General features: G+C 42.2%; 2 protein-coding genes across 16 annotated transcripts in view; one reads left to right on the forward strand and one right to left on the reverse strand.

The window, feature by feature from the left end:
- zgc:103755 (CAP-Gly domain-containing linker protein 4) overlaps positions 1-16,504 on the forward strand; it is a 32,242-nt gene extending 15,738 nt beyond the window's left edge. For 4 of the 14 annotated variants that reach the window (XM_035532545.2, XM_081721160.1, XM_027020573.3 and 1 more), the window contains 7 exons: positions 2,358-2,432; positions 8,775-8,975; positions 9,371-9,508; positions 10,690-10,813; positions 13,472-13,536; positions 13,701-13,776; positions 14,329-16,504. In XM_035532545.2, coding sequence (XP_035388438.1) covers positions 2,358-2,432; positions 8,775-8,975; positions 9,371-9,508; positions 10,690-10,813; positions 13,472-13,536; positions 13,701-13,776; positions 14,329-14,722 — 1,073 coding nt within the window. In that variant the 3' untranslated portion in view covers positions 14,723-16,504. The other 10 variants (XM_035532543.2, XM_035532544.2, XM_035532547.2 and 7 more) reach the window with 10 other exon arrangements.
- Positions 16,505-17,389: 885 nt separating this feature from the next.
- alk (ALK receptor tyrosine kinase) overlaps positions 17,390-20,515 on the reverse strand; it is a 236,713-nt gene continuing 233,587 nt past the window's right edge. For both annotated transcript variants that reach the window (XM_081721954.1, XM_027020557.3), the window contains 2 exons: positions 19,671-19,761; positions 17,390-19,367 (listed from right to left, as the gene is read on the reverse strand). In XM_081721954.1, coding sequence (XP_081578080.1) covers positions 18,360-19,367; positions 19,671-19,761 — 1,099 coding nt within the window. In that variant the 3' untranslated portion in view covers positions 17,390-18,359. The remainder of the gene's footprint in view (positions 19,368-19,670; positions 19,762-20,515) is intronic.

The following is a 20,515-nucleotide window of genomic DNA, read 5'->3' on the forward strand; positions in this document are numbered from 1 at the left end:
TTTATTACCATAATGAAACTTATCTGTTTGCTTTAATATTCATTACGCAATCAGGTTGATTATATGTACTATTTATACTTGCTCTTTTTACTCATATTTTGTTTAGCTCCTTCAGTACAGAAGTGATATTTAAAAAGGAGGCCGTTTTGTGTTCCTATTTCAGTTTCAAAGAATTAGGCTGCCAGACGTTGACATCAGTAGTAAATTGGTTATTCTCAGGTAATTTAAATGGCTCGAGATTGCACAGATTTATGATGAAAAAGCATCACAGTGACACTTCATCAGTCACATAAATTCTGTATTGGAATTTTGACATCCCTAATTCCGTGTGCATTTGAGCTGAAATGTATTGACTATTCTGTGTTTTATTACTGTAACATGAGAAATGATGAGCAATACATTTCCATACATTTGTGTAACACTAAAAGTAATTCTGAAATGTGTGAACCTTCCCATGAAAACAGAGTATTGTGTTCTTTCTATCTTCCCAAAATGTGCAGTTATTTAGCTAGTTAAGACTATTCAACAGAAATATTCCATCAACCTATTTTCTGTAAATGTAATTACAATAATATAATCCTGGTCATTATCCTCCTAGAGCATCCTTTGCAGACTTGTCGAATGGTGTGGGGTAATATGCTGCAGTTTCAATTAATTTTCATCCAATGAAATAATAAGTCTAATTATGTTTAATAATAGATGAATGAATGTTACGCTTAATTCTGTATTTCTGAAGTAGTGCATTTTTCCCTCTCTGTTCAGATGCTGTGCATGCAACACTATATAGATCTCCTACACATTTGGCTGCAAAATAAATAGTCGCTCCCACAATCCATTGCTCCTAGCTCTTGCGGCTTATATTTATTAGAGCAGAAAGTAAAAGCAGTCACTAGGGAGGGCCAGAATTAATAGCAAGGCAGAGAAATGTGAAGCCAAGGTCCAGGATGGCAGCTGCATGATTATGCGCCTGTGTCGGTTAGTGTTTTTCTGGTGTGGTAGATGGAATTTTAGCTAGTTAGTGATTAAAAGTAGCTTCAGCTGATAACTCTGTCTCCTGGTATGGCTCTTCTGGACCTTGCATGTGTGGAAAAAAAATAATTAAATTAAAATTAAATTAATTGTTTCTCATGTTGTTTATAAATGCTCTCGTAAGTGGTTTAGTGATTATTTAGCACTATTCATGACAGTATCTGTTATGAAACAAACATGTAAGTGCTGAAATAATGTTTGCTAGTTCTTTTATCACATAGGCATTGTTATAGAATATTTCATGTTTATTATTATTATTTGATGTGTATAACATTTATTTCTGTTGTTTGTTAGGCCACAGTGTAGACACAATTGCAGCGCAGCCTCCTGTGCAGGGGTGGGCTTTGGAGACGGGACTGGAGCATGGCAGAGAGTGAGGGGGAGGAGCATCACAATTGTACTCATTTGAATTTTTTAGCCAAGTCTATTCTCTTCTAAATCTTATTGACTGCTGCTTTACCTTGCTGATCTGATTTGCATCATCATAGAAATTTGATTGAACTCTTTACTGCAACAGTGAACTGGCAGGCTGGCTGCAAATGACAGTGGCTAAGAGGCAGATTAACATATGTTGGAATACAATGTTGGAATACAAGTCAAGAAAAGCATTTTTTTTTTTTTATACTCACTGGTTGGTACTGCTCTCTTCAGTATAAATGCATTTTGCTTTTGTTCATGAATAAGCAATTGAGACAGTCAACAATCATCATACTTTTCTGTATTTTTCATCATCTCAGAACAGAATATGTCTCACACAAATCACAAAATTGCCTGACTAAATTCAGAAGATGGGAATTTTAAAACCCATGTAACTTTACTGCAGTTTCTTTTGAAAACTGACCCTGCTGAGGATCTGTACTTGTGTGTAAGGTAGAGTTTTGATTGGGAGCAAAGTCTAGTAGTGCTCTTTCAGCTTTTCTTTTCATGTGGATGTCAGCAGAGTCACACACACACACACACACACACACACACACACACACACACACACACACACACACACACACACACACACACACACACACACACACACACACACACAGAGAGAGAGAGACAGACAGAGAGTGAGAGACAGAGTGTAGACACTCAATAGCATTTGCATGCCTGGCTTTTCAGTTGGTTTGTTTGCAGGTAGTGTCATAATCTGCACCTGTATCTTTTGAGTTCAAATTCTTAACCATTCCTTTATCCTCTCATTTCTGCCTGTGGTTCAGTATTTTTAATCAGTTTTGCCTGGGTTGTCACTACCCTCATTTTTCCTGTTTCTTTCTTGTACAGTTTCATTCTTTTCTTCTCTTTATGTGCGATTGCACCTTTTGGTTGGACTCGAGGTTTAGCAGCTATAAAGGCCAAATCCTTCCCAGTGCCTGAAGCTGGTATGGATGAGCTGTCAGACATTAAGACAGGTATGGTAACCAGTACACTGGAGCTTTCAGAGCCTTGTGCCTGTTAATCACTAACATTTGCAAACCACTAACCTTTACCTAAGACCAGCCATTCTAATCATGCCATATTGAAAAGAATCCATGACATTTACATTTATGGCATTTAGCAGACACTCTTATCCAGAGTGACTTACAAAGGTGATTTGTCATTTACTCATAGAATATATCCTAGTACAGTAGGTTAGAATCAAACATACCAGTGAACTAGAATACTGTAGAATACAGGGATGAATGCTGATACCTAGAATTGCAAAATACATAAGGTCTATCTTAAACAATGATAAGTGCTATAAACAATAAGTGCTAGAGTTTGTTAAACAACATAAACAATACCCTACAATAAGTACTAAATTAGTCAGTCAATATGGGAGCAGTGTCAGTTGTCCTTTAAATATTCTGCAAATAGATGGGTCTTCGGTCTGTGTTTGAAGACTGCAAGGGACTCTGCTGTCCAGACAGCAAGTGGGAGTTCATTCCACCATCTTGGTGCCAGGACAGAAAATAGTCTCGATGCTTGTCGTCCATTAAACCTGAAGCAAGGTATTTCAAGCCGAGCCGTATTTGAGGTTCGAAGTACTGGAGGTACGGATCGGGCTTTAACCATTGACCTCATGTATGAAGGGGCTGGTCCATTTCTGGCTTTGTAGGCAAGCATCAAGGTTTTAAATCTGATGCGTGCAGCTACAGTTAGCCAGTGAAGGGAGCACAGCAGTGGAGTAACATGTGAACTTTGGAAGATTGAAGACTAGTCTTGCTGTTGCATTATGGGCAAGCTGTAGAGGTTTGATGGCTCTTAGAAGAAGACCAGCAAGTAGCGAGTTGCAGTAGTCTAGCTTTGAGATCACAACAGACTGCACAAGCACCTAGGTAGTTTCCTGTGAAAGAAAGGGTCGAATTCTTCATATGTTACAAAGGAGGAATCTGCAAGATCAGGTTAGGTTAGAAACATGAGTTGAGAACGACAACTGGTTGTCCAAAGTTATGCCCAGGCTACGGGCAGCTTCGGATGGTGATACCAGGGAGTTCTCAAAGGAACATGAACGTGAGGTCATGGTAAGGGTTGGGAGTACCCGGAATGAACAGAAGCTCAGTTTTACTGGGGTTGAGCTTCAAGTGGTGGGCTGTCATCCATGACACGATGTCAGTCAAGCATGCCGAGATACGTCTGGAGACCTGCGTGTCAAAGGGTGGAAAAGAGAGAAATAATTGAGTGTCCTCGGCATAGCAGTGGTAGGAGAAACCATGAAAATCTATTACATCACCAAGAGAACGAGTATACAAAGAGAAGAGAAGGAGGCCTAATACTGAGCCTTGTGGAACACCAGTGGAGAGTCTACATGGTTTGGATGTGGATCCTCTCCATGTCACCTGATAGGACCGTCCAACCATCTCCAAGAAGAGCCAGTCACACCAAGCCTGGAAAGAACAGAGAATGTTGTGGTTCACTGTGTCAAAGGCTGCTGAAAGGTCTAGAAGAATCAAAACAGATGACTGTTTGGCAGCTTTAGCAGCATGAAGTTTCTCAGTCACTGCTATGATAGCCGTTTCTGTAGAATGTGCCGGTTTGTAGCCAGACTGATTGGGATCATGCAGCTGGTTCTGGGTGAGAAAAAGAGACAAGTGATTATAAACTGCTCATTCAAGGGTTTTTGAGAGGAAAGAGAGAAGTGATACCGGTCTGTAGTTGGTAACGCTGGAGCTGTCAAGTGTGGCCTTCCTGAGGATTGGTACCACCCTCGCAGTTTTGAATGCAGTAGGCACGTATCCAGAAGATAAGGAGTTGTTGATGATGACAGATGAAAGGAAGCAGATCTCTTGTGATTGTCTGGAACAGAGCGGAAGGAATTGGATCCAGTGGACATGTAGTTGGATTGCTGGAAGTCAGGAGTTGAAGAATTTCATCTGAGACACAGTGTCTTGACATGGGCAAGGCTTGTTTACATGGCAGTAAATCAATAAAATGATTAAACATGAAGCTTTCCATATTGAAGAAAAGTAATCTCCAGAAAAAAATAACTACAATTTATAGATATAGAACTACGATGTATAGTAGCTGGAAACAGTTAAGGCAGCGATGTTAAAGGTGAGGTGATGGTTGTTTGAGCTGTGTCCTGTCTGTTGATACTCCTTGCACATAACTGTACATGCACTAAACTCTGTGTTGTTAGTCTTGTCTGTTTTTGCTTGTTTTAGGGACTTCTAAGTCACTATAGGCTATAGTCTGTAAAAGGGTAACCTACAGATTGTAACACCTGGAAAGTAGGTGTTTATAAGTAGCTAGCTGATGAGGCTAAACTGGTACTCTGCATTTCACTGAAACACCACACATTTTCTACCATGTAGGCAGTTAGTATGATCATTGGACTTTCAGAAGTCATCATCAGATGTTGCAGAGTAGCTCTATATGGGGAGTATACCTGCACCATGGCACTGTGTTTGCCCTGATACCTGCCTTTGGGTCTCTCAGCTATTTAACCATTATGTTCAGTTGGCAAGCATTTTCCCATCCACTGAGAAATCACTGTTCCATAATTCTGTTCTGTGGTTGCAACAGCATGAGAGGTGATGAGATGTTATTTCTTAATTTTGTTGTCCAAGTGTTCTGTGAATTATAGGTCTTGGTGATTTTTTTTTTTAATGGTGCTAGTTTTTCTGTAGTCATTTAGAAGTTACTTTTTTTTACTTTTCAAACACAGTTAAAGAAGGCAGAAGCTTAGTGATGTAAATGGGTTGCCAACGTAATGCAGTTATTATGTGTGAGGGACACCAACTTGTACAACTTCTACATTTTATATATATATATATATATATATATATATATATAAATATATATATATATATATATATATATATAAATATATATATATATATAAATATATATATATATATATATATATATATATAAATATATATAAATAATTTTTTTTTAAATGTTTTCCCCCCATAGATTCCATGTGGGTAACTGCAGTGTACTGTAGTTAGAGATGTAGAGATATTCAAAATGTTAGTGAAGTACACAAAGACAGATGTCCATCAGCTGTTCACACACACTATATTGACAAAAGTATTGGGACACACCTCTTAATCACTGAATTCAAGTGTTTCATTCAGTCCCATCAAGCAACTAGCCATACAATGTACTTTTACAAACATTTGGGAAAGAATGAGAGATTCTAAAGAGCTCACTGAATTTGAGTATGGTACTGTAATAGTATGGTACCATTGCAACAAGTCATGAAATTTCTTCCCTCCTAGATATTCCACGATGAACTGAGAGTGGTATTACTGAAAAGTGGAAGCATGTAGGAACCACAGCAATTCAGCCAAGAAGTGGCAGACCACGTAAAGTTACATAGCAGGGTCGCTGATTACTGATTATGTAAAAGTCGCCAACACTCTGCTGCCTCAACAGCACAAAAACTGTGCTAGGACCTTCATGGGTATCCATGGCCAAACAGCTGCATGCAAGCCTTACATCACCAAACAGAATGCTAAGTGTCAGAGGAAGTGGTGTTTTTGCAGAGTAATGACTCGCACTTCTCTGTCTGGCAGTCTGATGGACAAGTTTAGGTTTGGCAAATGCCATTACCTGCATTGTGCCATGTGAAAAGTTTGGTTGGGGAAGGATAATGGTATGGGGTTCTTTTTCAGTTCCAGTGAAGAGAAATCTTAATGTTTCAGCATGCCATAAAGGCATGTTTAGGTGAGTTTGGTGTGGAAGAACATTACTGGCCTGCACAGAGCCCTGACCTCAATCCCAGTATACACCTTTGTGATGAACAAGAATGGAGATTGCAAGCCAGGCCCTTTTGTCCAACCAGTGTCTGACCTCTCAAATGTTCTTCTGGATGAATGTGCAAAGAATTCCCACAAACACACTCCAAAATGTTGTAGAAAGTGGAAACTATTATATCTGCAAAGGGAGGACCAACTCCATATTCATGCTTATGGGTTTAGGGTGAGTTCATACTTCTGTTCGGTTCCATTAGTCCAGACCAAACAAGAAAATGATACATTGTTACATCTTAATCCTGGTTTGCTTAATGATCACACTCTCAAATTTACAATCGAATCAAAATAAGGTTTAAAAAAATTTGACATGAAGTATGTATAATATAGTCTATGGTCTAAATACCCTTGTCGGGGTTGTGTATACCTGGTGGTATAGCAAGAGGTGGTAAAATGGATAAAGAAGTCAAAACGGCACCAGAAATTCCGTCCATGCACATACAAAAGAAGGTATGATGCAAAGAGATGGTTTACAGTTCCAGTGCTGAACTGTATGTAATGGGGGGGGGGGGGGGGGATCAGTGCTGTCTGTTCTGTCATGGCATGTTTAGTGTCGCATCTTGTGACATCAAATCCTGTGTTTGGTTCGTTTAGATGCCTTTGGTTTGTATTGTTAGCTCGCTGTCCACTCTGAGATACACCTATCTTGTTGGTCCACCTTGTACAATCAGAGACAGTAGATCATCTCTTGCTGTACAGTTTGTTTTGGTCATCCATCAGTCCATTAATCCGTGGTCACAGGACACTGCCCCACAGGACACCACCCAAAGGATGCTGTTAGCTGGATATTTTTATTTGGTGTACTATTTTTACTCCAGCAGTGACACCTGAGGTGTTTGAAAACATCATTAGCTCTACTGGGTGTGATCGCCTCGTAACAATGCCACGCACACTAACACACCACCACCACGTCACGAGAATGATCCATCACCCAAATAATACCTACTCTGTGGTGGTCCTGTGTGATAATGACCCAAATAAGGACAGGGTGAAAGGGGGCTAAGGGAGCCAACAAAGTATGCAGAGAAACAGATGGACTACAGTCTGTAATTGTAGAACTACAAAGTGCACCTGTGTGTGTGTGTGTGTGTGTGTGTGTGTGTGTGTGTGTGTGTGTGTATATATATATATATATAAACATATAAATAGCATAAACATAAACAACACCTTGTTGGATAGCTAAAACTGATTGTTGCTTTGTGTGCTGCATGAAGTTAGAAGTTAGGTTGAAGTTAGATTTTTAACCTTAGCTGTCAAAATTAAAAAAAAATAAATAAAACAAATGTGTATTTATATGTGTGTGTGTTTTATAATGCTGAGGCCCACTCTAAAGGAAGCTGTTCCCCCTGCTGTTCTCTTCAGCTCCATTTACCATTAACACTTTTAAAAACATGAAGATGGTTGATTTTGACAGAACAGATCTTTAATAAGGTGAACCTTCTTCTTTATGCCATAAATGTGCTTTAATTAATATGCTGTCCAAAAGGCCATCAAGCTCTTCGAAGTAGGGGATGGTGTCAGCATGCTATATTTAGCGAGTTGTGGAAGGCGTTTAATCAGGTTGGCTCAAACAGCTTTCCCTGACAAGATATCCTACGCAACACTGAGCTCACTAAGACATGGTGCGGAGTTCTGCATTTGCCCCCAACTTGTTTCATTAACGAACTCCTTGGCCCATGAAGGTCCTGGGATGTGAAGGTTTAATGACACCCCGACACACCTGCATTAAAAGGGCTTAGAGCACTGCTCTGCCAGGCCTCATGAGCTGGTTCTTTCCATTTTAAGTGGTGTAGCTGGGTTTAAGGCTGTTTTTGACATCTCCCCAGGCCTGTAAAGGCACATCAAGCTCCCCATTGCCCTGCTTCATTTATATGTGGCAGTGGCACATGCATGGACTAAAGTTCACCTATTGAACAGTCGGGCCAAAAATTCCCTCATTCCGTTTTTTGCTAGTCTCCTTCTGTATAAATGGATGAAGGAAATGTGGAACTCTATAATAAAATGAATTTGTTGCATGTACATCAAGTGCATTCAGCGTGGTTATTGGCTTTTACTGTAGAGAGACAGGAATAAATACAAAATTCTGTAGTAAGATTAGGACAGGACCAATTGTTTATACTCTAATTTTGCTCAGTTACTACTGTATAGAGGCCCTGGAGTCTGCCCCTCTGGTTTTATTAGTCTGAAAGAGGGACATATATATTGCAGAGTTCCCTTGATGCAAGAACTCTGTGTGGTCACAAGAGGACAATGAATGTCGGAGGAGCATAAAGCCATATGTTTATGGCTGATATTAACGTGCAGCACTCTGAGCTCTCCAAGTCTGAGTTTATTTGTAGGTTTGTAGCTGGGAGTTTTGTTGTGTGCTTCTACTGTGCACTGAAGTAACTCCTTTCACATGGCTTCTAACTTTGACTGACTACCTAATGCTAACAATCACAAGGCCGCCTCTACTTCGCATCGCCCCTCGCTTTCTCTGTAACTCACTGACACGCCTCTGCCTGTCCTTCTCAGGTCCTCTCTCACGGAGCTGTTCCACATCCTCCTCCTCCTCTCTGGACTCCAGGCAGGCTCCGGCCCGCTACCCTCCGCTCCCCACTCCACGGCAGCGACGCCCCTTGCGGCCACGGCAGGACCTCGCACTGCCAACCGCCAGATCCACATTTCTGCCACCACCTCCCCGCCCCCGCTCACTCGGCAGCACCCCATTGTCTGGTAGGGTCACGCACATGCTGATCTCTCATCATGCAGATGCACTGCAGATAAGGTTTACATGCAACCCAGTATTTCACCCCCAAATGTGTGTTGTTGTCACAAGCAAATGTGTGATTTATGCATTTATCACACTTTTCCTGCACAAGTAGCATAAACGTAGCCATCTATTAATACAAGAATGATGATGTTGATTGCCTCTGCGATTCACTGTGATTACACTGTTGCTGATGATTTAAAATAACAAGTGTTGATAATGGAGTTGCGACTGATGTGGATGCTTTTGCAGCAATACCAATCGTTGCGATTGATTGTCGCACCAACGGCGTGTGCGTGCTGGGGAGAGGGATAGTGCTCTGAGAGAGTGGCAGATGATGATTGGCTCTTCCCTGTCCCAGGGGTGGCCCGTAGCAGGACACCGTCAGCTGGCAGCTCTGTAAGTGAGCTTCCCGAGGTGCATTTAGGGGAGCGTGTTCTCGTGGTGGGACAGAGGACAGGAGTTGTCCGTTTTTATGGCAAGACCAGCTTTGCCCCAGGTAGGGTCTCACCACAGGTTGTGCTACACTATACTCCAGTCTTTACGTTGTCCTTATACTTTTAGGAATTGATGGCTGAGCGGGGTTTGAAGGCTATTCCTCTGCTGAGCTCACATATTAGCTAGCATGGGGTTTGTAAGAAGATAGTGCTGCTTCTTGAACAATTAATCCTGAACTGAAAAGTCGTTACAAGTATAGAATATCATCATCTTTTTAATTTTCTTACTACTACAACCATCTATAGCAATGATTAATCTGTGTACTGGCTCAGACAAGCTGCAAATCTCATTTAGTTGAAAGTATTTTATCTGGCAGAATCAAAAAGAAACGGGTGAAGAAAAGAAAAGGGCAGTGTATCTCGTGTTCAAAACAAAGTTCAAGTTAAAACACATACCAGGCTTATTAATCTCCACAAGTATCAGAGGGGGAGGTGGGGTCTCGCTCTCACTGGGTCCAGGAGCACTTCCTAGTGAAGCATTTGTTCCACCATCAGCATATCTCTCCATGCGGTACAGACACAGTCATGCTGTGGTCAGCTCTAGCAGCAAAGCTTTCTCTCTGACAACACCTGGCATTGAGGCAGCCAAGCTAGAACAGATGCTATGTGCATTTGCAAAGTAAAAGATTACAATCTGCGGGCATTGCAGCTGAAGTAATGTTTCATATTCATCCATTGAGTAAATTGTTATTGATTACAAAATTTTAAATTATTAAAAACCACGACTTTTTTAGCTAACATAGACTTCTCTTTATATTTGATTTGATTAATAAATCTGTTAACAGCAGTACTTGACTAAGGTTGCCAGTTCAGGCCCCACCACTGCCAAGTTGCCACTGTTGGGCACATGAGCAAGGCCCTTATCCCTCAATTGCTTAAGTTGTACTCAGTCATAATTGTAAGTCGCTTTGGATAAAAGTGTCAGCTAAATGCTGTAAATGTTTCAGAGTGGGAGTACTAAAGTGAACCCTCCTCATCTGAGGTCAGTCTTGTGCAGTTTTGCCTTACGCCCAAAGGAGGTGAAGAATGGGTTTTCCTTCATGGCCCATTAAAGCAGGCTGTATTGGAAGGAAAATACCCCAAATGATGAGTCAGCATGCACCACCTGTAGTGTCTGTCTGTAGTGTTGACATATATTTCAGATGTGTGTTTGTGTGCTTGTGGGTGTTTGTGTGGGCCACAGGCTTTTGGCTGGGTATTGAACTGGACAAGCCCAGTGGGAAGAATGATGGTTCCGTGGGAGGGGTGAAGTATTTCAGCTGCCCCCCTAAACATGGAGTGTTTGCCCCACCCTCACGAGTCCAGCGGTAAGTGACATATTTGCTTGCGTGATCATAACCTGTATTCATCTGACATGATCTCCTCTTCTGTTATCAAATACATTTAGTCACACTTGCATTCTTATTTATTTATTAATTATTTTTTGAAAGAGCTCTTGTGAGAGTGATTCACAATGATGTCTGTGTTTCAGAGGAGGGTTATGATTTGGTAAACAGGATGTTCAGTACCCTTTCTAATGCCTCCATCTTGGTCAGAGAGCCTTACTTTGCCATCCCTTATACAGACGGCTGCATCATTAGATTGCATGTGTGACATTTAGAGAAGGATGATTTAAAGCAAATTACCCAAATCAAGTGTTTAAAAAGGTCTCCAACAGGAAAAAAGTAAGCATGGTGAAAGGGGAAATAACACTCCATCTTTTGTTTTAATTGTATGCACTTAATTAGTCATTTCTGCTGGGGCTCTTAGGCCATGTTTGTCCTAAGAGTTTCCGGAGTTCCACCATAAGGTTTATTATTAATTCAGTGGCATTTAGTAAATCAACTGTTTTTAAACCACATTCTAAAAGAGCAAGTTGTTTGGCTGGTATTGTAATGGGTACATTAAGTTCCTCAGCAAAATGTGCTGCCTCATCTACTGAAATGGATAAACTTCACAACGGCTGTAATGAATTATTTTCACCTGCTGTGACTTGGACTTCTGTTGGTAAATAATTATGAAACTCCATTCAGGTGGTACTGTACTTAAAATTGAGGACCATTGGGTGCATATACAAAGAGTAGAAATGCCCCCTTAATGCAATGATATTGATTATATGCCCCGTGTATTCATGGCTTTTAAATTTTGTTGGCTTTCCTTCAGGTGAAACAGGCTTTGTGCTCTTCAAATGCTTATGAAACCTTGAGCTCAGGGAGAGGTAGTGGTAGGTTTATGGCGCCGCCCTGCCACTCCGCTGCTCTTCTACCGCGACTCTCACTGAGTATAGTCTCACATGAGAAATAATACCTGGTGGTCATTTTATCAGCCATTCTCTCCTCTTCACTTTCCTCCTCAGCTAGCATCCCCCATCCATCCCTCTCCTGACGGTGGCCCTTATCTCTTCAGCCTCTCCCAGCTTTGCATCCTTCCTAGCGCGTGAAGCCTCCCCCTCGGTGTGCAAGACACTGCCCACGAGGCCCCTCCCCTCTTCCTGGCCTGCCCGCCACGGTCTCGTCTACCCTGCTACTGGGACAGAGCCGTCTCCAGTGCCCCTGGCCATAAGATTTGCCTTGACAGAACTTGGACAATTTTTTTTTCTTCTTTTTTTTTCCTTTTTCCTTTTTCGTAATTAACCCTCAGGGCAGCCATGGAGACGAAGTATCTGGCTGAACTAATGGAGAGCTTCCATATCCTGAGAGTGCTGAAGCCACTTCCTCAACTGTTTACTGGTTCTCATGTTGTCAGACTGATCTGTAGGCATTTAGTAAACTGGATGCAGACATCTCTTTCTTTTTATTTCTTCTCCTTTATAAACAACATGAGATGGATTTCTTAAATAACTGGCTAACATGTAGCCTCGCCCATGACCAGACAGCCTGTTATGCGTTTTCTTGATAGATTTTGCAAACATTATTTCAATAGAATCACTTGAGCAACACTAATTAGTTCTGCACGCTTATGGATATTTCTGGGAATATGCACTCCTATCGGTATCATCGGTATTTCTTTGTAGGATCACTCTTGTCTTTTCAACAGCTAGATTTTTGGACCAGCCCTGGATAAGCAGGCTCACTAATTCATGTGTGCAGAATTCCCTTTTCACCATGACTTAATCTTAGGCCATGTTGTTGAGAGCACTGTTGGAACCAGTAGGAAGTATTCTACTCATAGAAGCATGATTGTTGAGTATTAAACTACCTTACAAGCCTAAATGTGCCTTTTAACCCCATCTACATAATCAAATATTAAATGCATTTCTCTTGCTCACGCAAATGCATGTGATTGAGGTTTGCCAAAACAAGGTGCAGATATTGGAAGTCTAATTACATATTATCTTTGATTTACATGAGATTCGAATAATTAGCAGTGGCCAGTTTTGCATGGAAATTTCTTCGACTCTTGAAACCAGTAACAGGCTGGCACGACTGCTGGTCTTTCCGATGTATTCCAAACGGCATGGGCGCGTGACTAGGGGCCTTAGAAATCGTGCGGCTCACCAGCCGAGTGCAATTAGCAGCAGGTCCCATGTGCAGCTTGTGCGATTAGCCACGGCTTCGCTGGATCAGACATTAATTTCAGACTCGCCGTTGGCTGCTTGCGTGCTGTGCCCTCATCGGATGGCGTCTGGCGCCGCGCCTTCCCGCGTGGGCGCAACTCGCCCCGTAAGCTTGTGTAGCAAAGCTGCTGATCCCGGTCAATTTTACCAACTGTTTTCCGCATTAATGCTTAAATATAATAAAGGTAATCAATATCGGCGGTGCTGCTGGCACGGTACATGTTGCACTATTGATCACTGGCGCTGTCCCTGGATTTTTATGGCCATGCATCACCAGCAGTTAAATTTAAAGAACGTCAGTGAATTCCCGCCTGAGTCTGTTGGAATCATTATGTACTGAGAGGGTCGTATCACACCATGGCTTCAGACAGAGGTAGGCTATTTGCTGGAAATGATGGCAATTGATATTGCATGTTTACTTTGCTCCCAGGATCCATGGGTCTGTGGATTGCCTGTCAGTGCTGTCCTCCTCTCGGCATAATCGCACCTTCAGCGGTGAGCCCTTGCTGTTAGCTTGTCCACATCAGTGTGGTCTGGTGGTCCACAGATTCTAAATAGAAGTGGTGTGAAAGATTATTGTAGCTGTATTGGCAAATTACAGTAATCATGAATGGGTGTTTGTGTATGCTTGCATGTGCATGCGTGTGTGTGGGATGCAGGAATCCGTCGTAGTTTTAGCACCTCTTCAGCCATTGTTGCACAGCGGGAACCGAATCAGAACAATTCAGCTAACCGGTGAGGAGACACCTACAGCATCCCTTTTGAACTCACTTAAACATATTCATATGGTGTCAAACTCCATCATATTTTCGATCAGTCTTCTCACATACAACCAAGATAAAGACAAAATGAACAAGGGAAAAACTGATTATTCTTCGAAAAAATATAGTGTCCTCCAGAATTAGATAAAGATGATGGGGGAAAAATGTGATCTGTTTATCAGCTTAATCTTTTACTGAAAATGTAAGATGTCTCACATTTTATCAGCATGACTTGTGTTTAATAATGCGAGTGGCACTAATTTTAGAGGGCACTGACAAATTCAAGTTCTATAAAGTTCGAGTGCTATAAACTTTACATGTAAAAGTGATACATCGATAATATTTTTGTGAATATTTTTTATTTATTTACTTTAACCTGATAGACACACACACACACACACACACACACTTGTTATTTTGTATAACCTGTTTACTTTGGCAAACAAGTGAAAATACAGGTGAAGGAGGAGGATAAATGAGCACCAGTACCTTTAATTAGCACGCTTCCGGTCTTGTCATCCTGCAGCAGCTATTCATCGAGTGTACGGCATCGCTGGAGCACGCCGGGTGCAGCTCGGACAGCCCTCCGCCTGTCCGCAGCCCTTCTGCGAAGGCCGGGAAGCTCTGCGGCGCCTGGCAGCTCCACAAGTTCAGAGAGCGCCGTCAAGCTACACCTGGGAATGCAGGTCCTGCTTAGTGGAGCCAATGAGATGGGCACCATCCGCTACCTGGGCATGGCTGACTTTGCCCCAGGTCTCTGGCTGGGCCTGGAGCTTCGCAGCGCCAAGGGGAGGAATGACGGCTCGGTGGGCTGCCGCCGTTATTTCAGCTGCCGGCCCAGCCATGGCGTGCTTGTGCGGCCCAGCAGGGTCACCTACCGTGGTATCAATGGCGCCAAGCTAGTGGATGAATCTAGCTGAGGCAGTGGACACTCATGGAGGCATGAGCCAATGTGCGCCAGCTCCTGCCCGCTCTCACCTGCTTCCGCCCACTCCCGCTTGCCTCTCAGCTTTCCCACAGTCCCCTTTTCTATCCAGCACAGACAGACTGGAGCATGGAATGAGATGATGCAGCAGGTGCCAAAGGTGAGGTGCTAAAGCACTTTGGAGGCAGGAAGGAAGGGTTTATAAGCCCATGTAATGAAGACTGCTTTGTTTTTATTGTCTAAAGAGTTAGTTTACTTTTGATGTGATTAGAGTCATTAAAAAACTTGTTTTGGAAGTTGTTTTCATTTCTTAGAGTAACTCTAATCCTAACCCTATCCTTAATGTTTCATGTAGTTTAGGTTATAAAATATGGTGATAAGGTGAGCAGTAGCAATTTCTAAGCACTTTAACAAAATACAGTTTAAGGCAGTGAGTTTTGTTAAACATCATTGGCTTTTTACTTATCTTTCTATTTTGACCTTTAAATGGAATCAGTCCTTAATGATTTCGGAAGGTGATATTGAAGGTAATGTGGCTTTAATATTTTTGTCTTTATTTGGGCTTCATGATGGTGCATAGCACTTTACATACAAATATTTATTGTTGATTGAGGGGAAAAATATTGCATGAAATAGCACTTTATGACACTTAAAATTCAATCTTGTCACATTTTTTTTCCCTTGCAATTTGAAGTTAGCTTCATAATTCCCCAGGAAGGAATACACTTGATTGCTATAGGCTCCATTTGGTATTGCTGTTTTTGTTATAGCATTAATGATATCTATAGAGCAAGGGAATCTTAATGGAGCCACTCCATCAAAGCCAGTGCTGTGTCAGTATCATTTAAATCATTATCCCAGTCCTCTGTTTTATTACCATCTGAAAGGGCTCCAGATTTTCGAGAGCTATACAAAAGTCCATTACAAAGCAAAATGGTGTCTGCAATGCAGAGGTTTTGACCTGTATGAAGTGTTTTTTTTTGTTTTTGTTTGTTTTTTCTCTGTCATGTATTATTATATAAACTATATTTATGAACCAAGAAAAGTATTATTAAACTGTATATTTAATGTCCTATCAGGAGGAACATCCAGGTTATTATATAGACTAATCTGCAAGAAAGAACCACTTGTTTCAAAATTCTACTAAACACACTCCATCCCTTTTGACGGTGGAGTGTATTAATCTCATGTTTCTATTGCACTATATGCTTAAAATGGCTCAAATGAATTGATCAGTCTTTTTTTGGGGGGGGGGGGTTAGTGTGCTGAGTTGGAGAGAAACAAGATATTTCCAGATAATAGCATATGATGGATGTAAAGTAACACCAAAGTGGTATTAGCCAGGCCGAGAGATGCTGCTTTTAGGAAAGGGAGAGTTTCTAGGTGCAAACCTCACTATTATACAATTGAGCCATTCTGTGGAGACATAGACATGACTCATTGTTTACATAGTACTGCATCTCATGTTTTCTCCATCCTTCTTTAAGACAGCCAAAAAATGCAGCAACTCAGATAGGGTTGGGTTGGCAGGAGTTAAGAATAAAGGAGAAAAATAAACCTCTACTTAATCATCAGAGAACCTTCCCATTTTCAGTGTCCAGTATTATGGATGTTCAGTTTTGTTTAGCAGTATGTTGATATGTATGTTTTCTGGATTTATCTCATGCTTTATGTACATATTGGAACTATATGGTTTGTGGTTTGTTATATGGTTTGTTTATATGCAAAAGAATTCTTGTCAAATATCCAATTAATAAAGATTATAATAAAAAAGTCATCCTGACTCATCCTGATTTCAGCCTCTGGAGCATCTGTGCCTTCGTGTCATAAAGAAACAAATATTTGAAGCATAAGCAGAAACCTAAGAGCCCTGTCCTCATAGCTCAGCTTAAAAAGTGATGCTGTTCTGTGCAGTAACTTCCAGATGAGCTTGGTGCGTGTCTGACAATTCAGCTCCTTAAAGCCATATCAGAAGCCTGCAGTGAGTTGCCAAAGTTAAACACTGATGCAGTTTTTAGTCAGTTTGTAACAAATTTTCAAAATGTTTCACGAAATTTCAGTTACATCTTACAATCAGAATGTAAATCTTCATTGCGCAGTAGAGCGTTTCTCTGCAGTCACTGCATCCTCCTGTGGCTCCCACTGTGAAGCTACGATGGCTTACCTGTGCTTATGATGGTCTAACAATATTTCTTACAAATGAGTAACGTTCTTAAACACAGTGTCCTGACCAATTTGGCCATAGATCATGTTCTTCCAAAAATGATCATATAGATCATATAGATGAATGTTTTGTATTGGTGGTGGGTTTGGTGCTTTGGTGTTTGGAGTAAAATTGTCTAGATATGCATATTTAATTAATGAATGCATTATTTCATTCATCACAGCATCCCCACAGCAGTTGGAGTGCTATTAGCTCCCCTTTGTGGAGAAGGGTCAACCTGCTAAATGTGTGAAGTGGGGGTGTAGGGGGCTCTCCTTTCTAAAATCTGTGAAGCATTCTGACTCTAAAATAATGTTTATCTCTGTTGTACTCATGAAATAAGAAATTAATGTGTGTATTTTGAAATGGTAGAAACAAAGAAAATTTTGCACAGCCGGACATGTCTGTGTAAACATTAGCATAAGACACTAACCGAATGATGTGTGGACATGGTAAATATGCTTAAAATTAGCCATTTATTGAAGTAAATTGAAACCAAGAGAACAAAGAGCAATAATTAATTTCTCTGCAAAGAGGGCTATGACTCTTATATACACAAAAAGCTTCACTTGGAAGCCACAGGTTAACTGAAAATAGTTGGAATGAGAGGGATCAGTGCCTCAATTCCCATTTGAGTTAAATACACAAATTTACATGTCTTTCACAAGAGTCACACAAATTCTCGCAGTATTCAACAGTAAAAACCAATCTCAGACATTTCATTTTCTCATCACCAGTTCAGCCCCTTTAAAATACCATGGCAACTGCTTACCTTGCTGTCATTATCTTTCAGCCACCTCAACACCAGTCTGTTTGTTAACACAACCCATTAGCAATTCATTTAGTTCATTAAATTTCATGTCAGATGAAAACTGCCGATGTTTAAAAGGCAACTGAGTCCAAGAATGAACAAAATGATGCATTATGAATGGAGTGGTGCATTATGAAGCACACCCATTAATAATTTACACAGCTTCCAAATAATAAATTAACAAATGAATAAATAAACAAGGAGGCAAGCAAACATCAACAAGCTCATTTTTCCCTGTCTCTGAAAAATGCTGGAATCCTGTGCTACATTTCACAGGATTTTAAGTTCTCATGGAGGACTCCAGGTGTCATCTCTAAAACTGTGCTGCTTTCAGTGCAACCTTCTCCAGGACTCCCAGAGGAAAAATGAAAATGAAAAATTCTGCTGTATTTTAATGGAAGTCCACTGCGTTCATGGTGAGTATCATTCCAGGCTTGACAGGCTCTTCTGAGGTCATTACACAGCAAAAGAGTCAGGTTGTTTCCCTCAAGTCACCTTGGCTGAGAAGCGCAATGAGGGACGGGAGGGCATGGTGTTGAGCTGAGGTGGGAGCACACAAACGGCACAGTGTTTCTTGAGTGGGCACTAAAGGAGAGAGGAAGTCCAAGAGGAGCAGGGTTAAAGCACTGTGGCATTGTGCCCTTCCATCTTAGGGAGTCTGGAGTCCTGCCCTGCCCCCATTGTGACCAGCAGGGGGCGGCTGTCCTCGGGTCCGCTGGCTCGGACCAGAGAGAGGGGTCTCTGCTGGCCTGGGTGGGGAGGAGGTGCCGCGGTGGCCTGGGGGCCAGATATGGCCACGGGTGCTTCCAGAGGCAGGCCCTGCTCTTGGTAGCCATACCCAATGTTCCCGCAGGGGAAGCGGCGCAGTCTATAAAGCGGCACGGGGGGCAGGGCGGCCGAATCCAGCAGTAGTGGGGCAGGTGCGGAAGCCGGGGCCGGAGGCGGCAGGAACGGCCTGCACAGCCCCCGCTGCTGCTGCTGCTGCTGGATCTGTTGCTGGTACTGCTGCTGCTGCTTGTGCTGCCTCTGCAGGCCCAGGGCCTCGGCCACAGTCACGGTCCTGCTGGAGCGCTCCTGGCCCTCAACTGTAAGCCGCTGGCCCCCTACCTGCCTCTGAGCCCCTGCTTGCCTCTGGCCCCCTGCCTGCCTCTGTGCCTGCGCCTGCTGCCGCTTCTGCTGCTGCTGGAGGAACCACGAGCCATATGTGGGGTTCCACAGGTTGGTGGGCTTCCCGTTGCGGCTGTCCTTCTCACCTGCGTGGCCTTGGGTGAAGCCCAAGTTGATGAGGCCCCCGTCCGGGGTGGTGCCAGCCCCAGCTGCAGTGGTGGGCATGGAGGGGGGCTTGCTGCAGGTGGGCTGTGCATGCACCTGTAGGTGGACAGGCGGCTGAGCCGTGGAACCCGGGACAGACTTGCTCTCTGCCGAGGGGGCGCTCATGAGCAGGGCTTCGGCCGCCCGCTTGGCTTCCTCCGTACGGCTAGTGGCAGCTGGAGCTTCTTCTGCTCCCTGAGGGGTGACCAGCAGGGAGGCAGAGGCAGGGTCCTCTGGACGCATGGGTACCTTCTCCTCTTCCTCTGGCACAGGGCCATACTCCACCGGCAGCGGGACATTCACCACGTCAGGATCCTGAGCAGTGGAAGTATGTTAAGAAGAGAAAAAAACTGCATAGTTTAAAATACGGTAGTGCCACACACTTGTTAAAACTGATGACACCTGTTCAAGACTATCTCAACTTTTCTCCTGTCAAACTGACATTTTTGCAACAAGTTTCAGTCATATGCCATCCTGTATGGTTCCTTTATATATTTTTCCCAAAATAAAGGTAAATCATCTCCCTTATCAGTTTATGTGAATAGCTTGCTTTTTGAAATGATCAAATCCTTATTAACTTATGAATTATTAAAAACAGAGGAAAATCCTCTACTGTACCTGCAAACAATAGTCAATTCTCTCAAGGATAGTTGAGAAGTTTGGCCTGTCTTCAGGTTGATGTTGCCAGCTCTGCGTCATAATCCGATATCTGTGTTAGACATGCACACGTTGAGAGATGTACATGAAGTCGCCTCATTAACTATTGTTTGTTTCTTTGTTAAAGTGTACCCCCTCCCCATCCCCAGCGAGGCTATTTACTGTGTGGGTGATTTCCTTTGGATAGCTGAAAGCGAAGCCACAAGAAAAGGCAACCAACTGAGATTTGATTCAATCAAACCTGTTTTTAGACTAATTGCAATTTTCCTTTCAGTTGCACACCTCTGCGATGTTTTGTTTTTGCTTTTTTTTTTTTTTTTTTGGTGTGTAATGCTGACAGCTTATTGTGTCCATTGCTCCACTGAATGAGGGTGTCATTTAAGGTTTGTTTAGCTTCTGTGTGGGAAATGGACAGAAATCAAATGCTTCTCTGCTTTCACAAAAAACAGGGCTTTGTAGTCTTGCCCTAATTTGGATGAGGCTTTGCATTATTAATACTGATTCATTTCCTTAGCTTACTTGTCAACTTTACTCTTTAAACGAGTAAGAAGAGACAATGAATGTAAATGAATGTAAACTCAGGGACAGTGAATAATCACTAAAACACACGCACACACACACAAACAACAACAATCTTGGTGTGAGGTCGTGCAGTTAATTAACTAGTAAATGACGGAATATACAAGTAGTGTATATAAAATATATATTAATTTATTAAATATGAATGCACGTCAGCATGCAGGAAAGAGCTTGGGTTTTGTGTGTGTGTGTTATATGTGAGAGAGAGAGTTAGGCTATTTTGGCCA

The sequence above is a fragment of the Electrophorus electricus genome, chromosome 10 (genome assembly GCF_041902795.1).
Source record: "Electrophorus electricus isolate QZ-2024a chromosome 10, ASM4190279v1, whole genome shotgun sequence".
NCBI classification, from domain to species: Eukaryota; Metazoa; Chordata; class Actinopteri; order Gymnotiformes; family Gymnotidae; genus Electrophorus; species Electrophorus electricus.